The sequence below is a fragment of the Euphorbia lathyris genome, chromosome 10 (assembly GCF_963576675.1).
Source record: "Euphorbia lathyris chromosome 10, ddEupLath1.1, whole genome shotgun sequence".
NCBI lineage: Eukaryota > Viridiplantae > Streptophyta > Magnoliopsida > Malpighiales > Euphorbiaceae > Euphorbia > Euphorbia lathyris.
The window spans coordinates 23207580-23212989 of record NC_088919.1 but is presented as its reverse complement, the minus strand read 5'-3'; the positions used below and the strand labels follow the sequence as shown (position 1 = coordinate 23212989).

General features: G+C 42.6%; 1 protein-coding gene across 1 annotated transcript; it reads right to left on the bottom strand.

Annotated features, from left to right (window-relative positions):
* Positions 1-495: 495 nt before the first annotated feature.
* Positions 496-5172, bottom strand: LOC136208053 (uncharacterized). The gene is made up of 4 exons (XM_065998891.1): positions 4960-5172; positions 3469-4896; positions 1615-3402; positions 496-1110 (listed from the first exon to the last, which is right to left on the bottom strand). Exons 1-4 carry the CDS (start codon positions 5170-5172, stop codon positions 496-498), a joined length of 4044 nt encoding a protein of 1347 aa, XP_065854963.1.
* Positions 5173-5410: the final 238 nt, after the last annotated feature.

Here is a 5410-nt window from a genome sequence, read left to right as displayed (position 1 = left end):
GGGAGGAGACGGAGGTTGATGGTGGCGGCTCCGTCTGGGGATATCACTGAAGTAGCCGTCCATCGAGTTAGGGGGAGATGAGGGGTTTAGGGTTTTGGTCCTTTGGTGAAGATGAGGGGTTTAGGTAGAATGGGTTAAAGGGGTTTAAATTTTAACGGGGTAAAAAAAAAAGAAAAAGGGGAGAGCAAATGTATCCTTCTTTTTACCTCTTTTTTTAAATTTTTTTAACCTTTTTAGGGCCCATTATGCCTATCTTGCTCAATTCCTTAGCCCAACTCCATGGAAAACCATTACTTCAACCTGCAAACATCAAAATGAAATCCAGAAATCATCCAATGAAGGGATGAAGTTAGTTAAGTTAGTTGAAGATTAAAAACAGTGACATAAAAACTGTAATGAAAGAGTGACTGGTCTTGGGCAAGACTAGTCTCAGGGCTGCCTCCCTGTAGCGCTGCTATTTTACGTCTGTAGCCAGACATCACTGAACGTCAGTATTCAGTTTTTGGGAAGTTCAAGGTGAACTTCTTCAGTCCCATGAGCTTGGAATCCTTCGTAAAACGGCTTAAGGCGGTGTCCATTTACTTTGAAACGATTGTTATTCTTCACACTTTCAATTTCCACTGCACCATGTGGGAACACATGTTTTACTATGAAAGGGCCAACCCATTTAGTGCGTAATTTTCCTGCAAAAATCTTGAGTCGTGAATGGTACAAAAGGACTTTTTGCCCAACTTGGAACTGCTTTCGTGAGAGTAGGCTGTCGTGGTAATTTTTTGACTTCTGTTTATAGATCCTTGAACTCTCGTAGGCTTCGGTTCTGAGTTCCTCTAACTCCTGTAGCTGTAATTTCCTTTCTTCCCCTGCTTCATCATAGGCCATGTTGCATTTTTTAACTGCCCAAAATGCTCTATGCTCCAATTCCATGGGAAGATGACATGGTTTTCCATAAATCATCCGGTAGGGAGACATCCCAATAGGAGTTTTGTACGTTGTCCTGTATGCCCATAGGGCATCCTTGAGCCTGACGCTCCAATCTTTTCTTGTGACGTTTACCGTTTTCTCCAGTATAGATTTGATTTCACGATTCGAGACTTCAGCCTGACCATTGGTCTATGGGTGATTAGCTGTGGATGTACGGTGGTTAACTCCATATTTTTTAAGCAGGGACACCATTATTCGGTTGCAGAAATGAGTTCCTCTATCACTGATTAATACCCTGGGCATGCCAAACCTGCTGAATATGTTTCCCTGCAAAAACTTAACAACTGTTTGGGCATCGTCAGTCTTGGTGGCAATGGCTTCCACCCATTTCGACACATAATTAACTGCCAATAAAATGTACAGGTAACCAAAAGAGCTTGGAAATGGGCCCATGAAGTCAATGCCCCATACGTCGAAAATTTCACAAGTTAAAATTGACGTAAGTGGCATTTGACTCCGCTGGCTTAAATTTCCAGTTCTCTGACAGTTGGCACAAGATTTGCAAAACAAATATGAATCACGAAAAATATTGGGCCAAAACAAACCACATTCGAGTACTTTTCATGCTGTTCGCTTGGGTCCAAAATGGCCTCCGCAGGCACTTGAGTGGCTGAATTGGAGTATGGACTCGACTTCGGTTTCTGGAACGCATCGCCGAATCATTTGATCGGAACAGTGTTTCCACAAATAGGGCTCATCCCAGACGTAATATTTGGCTTCCTTCCTCAATTTATCTTTTTCGTTCCTGATGAAGTCTTCCGGCATTGCCCCTGTAACCATATAATTAACCAAGTCAGCATACCAAGGCTCGATTGTATTGATGCTAAATAAGTGTTCGTCAGGAAACTCGACTTTGAGCTCTCCATTGTCACTGTCCGATGAGAGGAGCCGGCTAAGATGATCTGCCACTAAGTTTTTAGACCCTTTTTTGTCACGTATTTCAAGGTCGAATTCCTGTAGCAGAAGTATCCACCGAATTAAGCGAGGTTTCGCGTCTTTCTTCTTCATTAGGTACCGCAACGCTGCATGGTCAGAAAACACAATGACTTTAGTACCAATTAAATAGGAACAGAATTTTTCTAAGGCAAAGACAATAGCTAAAAGTTCTCTTTCGGTGGTCGAATAGTTGCTTTGTGCATTGTCAAGCATTCTTGATGCATAATAGATAACGTGAGGTAGCTTATCCATCCGCTGTCCCAGAACAGCGCCGATTGCGTAGTTGCTAGCATCACACATAATCTCGAAGGGGTAATTCCAATTTGGTGGTTGGATGATAGGTGCTGACACTAGCTTTTCTTTCAATTCATCAAATGCATTCTTACAAGTCTGATCGAACTCAAATACGACCTCTTTCTGTAGCAATTTACACATGGGCTGTGTTATCTTGGAGAAGTCTTTAATGAAACGCCGGTAAAAACCTGCATGGCCAAGAAAAGAACGAACTTCCCGGACACTTCCGGGGTAAGGTAAAGACGGAATTACATCTATCTTTGCTCTATCTACCTCAATTCCCCTAGCTGAAACCACATGTCCTAGAATTATGCTCTGATTTACCATAAAATGCCATTTTTCATAATTTAGGACCAGATTAAACTTTAAGCATCGTTTCAGTATTTTACCAAGGTTGATTAAGCATTCATCAAAGGAGTCACCGTAAATAGTGAAATCATCCATGAATACTTCGATAATTTGCTCGACATAATCAGAAAAAATACTTACCATACACCGTTGAAATGTCGCCGGTGCGTTGCATAATCCAAACGGCATTCGTCGGTAGGCAAATGTACCGAAGGGACATGTGAACGTCGTCTTTTCCTGATCTTCGGGTGCCACCGGGATTTGGTAAAAACCTGAATAACCATCCATGTTGCAATAAAATTTCTTCCCGGCCAATCTTTCCAACATCTGATCAATAAAGGGAAGTGGGAAATGGTCTTTCCTCGTAGAGGCATTTAGCTTCTTGTAGTCTATACAGACGCGCCATCCATTTTGCACACGAGTTGGAACCATCTCACCCTTCTCATTTTGAACTACCGTAATCCTGGTTTTCTTTGGTACCACATGGACTGGGCTTACCCATTTGCTGTCTGAAATTGCAAATATTATGTTGGCGTCTAACATCTTTTGGACTTCTTTCTTCACTACTTCCATCATGGGCGGATTCAGTCGTCGTTGGGCCTCACGTTTTGGTGTCGCTCCTTCTTCAAGGTGAATTTTATGCATGCACGTCGATGGGCTCAGACCTTCCATATCAGCTATTGTCCATCCTATGGCCTTTTTATTCTGCCGTAACACTTCGATTAATTGTCCCTCTTCCTCCGGTTTTAGCATGTTCGAAATTATTACCGGCAATGTCTCTTCAGCCCCTAAGTAAGCATATTTCAGATGTTTGGGCAGTTCTTTTAACTCCAATTGAGGTGCCTACACAATGGATGGTAAAGGGGGCTGATTAGCTTTAATTTTTGGAACATGTAGAACATTCCCTACCTGCTGGTCGGATTTTTTTAACGCTTCAACAATTTCTTTTATGCTTTCCTCCATGTATTCGTTGTCCGCGGTCAGGCTCTCGCTTAGCGCCACCTGCAACTTATCTTTTCCACTCATATTAAACATATTTTGGGTCACAGGTTCAATTATGTCAATTCCACACACAGATGATACATCAATCGGGTATTTCATGGCATCATACACATTGAATTGGACAACCTTACCGTCAAATTCCATGGTCAGTATGCCCTTATGGACGTCAATTTTAGTTCTCGCCGTGGTTAGGAAGGGTCTTCCAAGCAATATCTCGGAAGATTCCAAGGTATTGTCATCATTTTGCATATCTAACACATAAAAATCGGCTGGGAAAACTAAATTATTGACCTGCACTAAAACGTCCTCTAAAACTCCCTTCGGGTAAACCAAGGCTCTGTTTGCTAATTGTATTACTACGCCTGTTTCTGTTAGTGGACCAGCGTTCAAAGCAGAGTAAATAGACATAGGCATAACATTAATTGATGCACCTAAATCGCACATTGCTCTCTTGATACTAGTGTTACCAATTAAACACGAAATAGCAAACATACCCTTATCTTTGCATTTTTGGGGAATTTTCCTTTGTAATACAGCGGAAACATTTTCTCCTACAACTACCTTCTCATGTCCGGCTAGCTTAGTCTTATTCACACATAATTCTTTCAGAAACTTTGCATATCGAGGTATTTGCTTAATTGCATCAAGTAAAGGGATGTTTACCTCTACCTTTCGAAAGGTTTCGAAGATGTCCCTTTCTTCCTTTTCCCTCTTTGATTTGGCTAGTCGGCTAGGAAACGGTGGTCTGATCACCAAAGGTGGGTCCTGGTCCTCAACTTCTTTTCTTGGGAGTTTGTCATTTGTTGAGCTATCAGTCTCTCTTCCAGTTACTTCGTTTTCCTTGGTAGTGGCCTGCTGCCGGTCGCAGGGTGGCTTAGTCTTGGGCAAGACCAAGTCCCTTCCACTGCGCAATGTGACTGCACTTGCGTTCTGTCTGGGGTTTGTTTCAGTTTGTGAAGGCATCTTTCCCTGTGTCTGAATTGCACTCAACGAGGTTGCGATCTGTCCCATCTGTTTTTCTAAGTTCTGTATGCTTCCTTGAAGACTGGTGTTCACTTTGCATTGTTCTTCCTGGAACTTAACTAAGTTAGCAATGACAGAATTATCAGTAGAACTAGATGCCATACCTGGGTTTGGGTCGGACTGGGGAGGTCTGTATTGTTGAGTCCTATGGTACTGTTGTGGAGGATTTGGTTGCTGAACATTGTTTTGCTGCTTATAACTCAGGTTCGGATGATCACGCAATCCGGGGTTGTATGTGTTCGAGTATGGATCATACCTCCGCTGGGGTTGTCCTTGATACCCGAGAGCATTAAGCTGTTCTGGAGTGTCCTCCTATAATGTAGGGCATTCGTCCGTAGCATGTCCGGTCATCGTGCATATCCCACATGCCTTTACCTGCACTGCTTTCCCTAAAACCAAATTATGTACAAGAGAGGTCAGAGAATTAAGCTTTTCTTCAATTGATGAAGTATTTACCTCATATGTTTTCCTTGAACTCTCTTGTTGTCTCCCGAATTGTTGCGATGTCGCTGCCATGCTCCGGATTAGCTCTTTAGCTGCTGCTGGAGTTTTATCTATGAGGTTTCCCCCACTAGCGGCATCTACCATTCTTCTTTCCATGCTCAACATTCCCTCATAAAAGTATTGAACGAGGGAGTGTTCAGTTATACCGTGTTGTGGACAGCTTGCACAAAGTCTTTTAAACCTCTCCCAATAATCATGGAGCGTCTCTATGTCCTTCTATTTGATCCCGCTGATTTTTCTACGGATCATTGCCGCTCTAGAGGCTGGGAAATATTTTTCCAGAAATGCTTGGGTCATCTCTACCCATGTTGTGATAGATCCT

Excerpts from the sequence above, each read along its gene's own strand:
- LOC136208053 (XM_065998891.1), bottom strand. The coding sequence starts at position 5,172 with ATGGTAGATGCCGCTAGTGGGGGAAACCTCATAGATAAAACTCCAGCA. Across the intron at positions 3,403-3,468 it reads TAAAAAAATCCGACCAGCAG|GCACCTCAATTGGAGTTAAA; the intron begins GTAGGGAATGTT and ends TCCATTGTGTAG. Across the intron at positions 1,111-1,614 it reads GATGCGTTCCAGAAACCGAA|ACCAATGGTCAGGCTGAAGT; the intron begins GTCGAGTCCATA and ends AATCACCCATAG.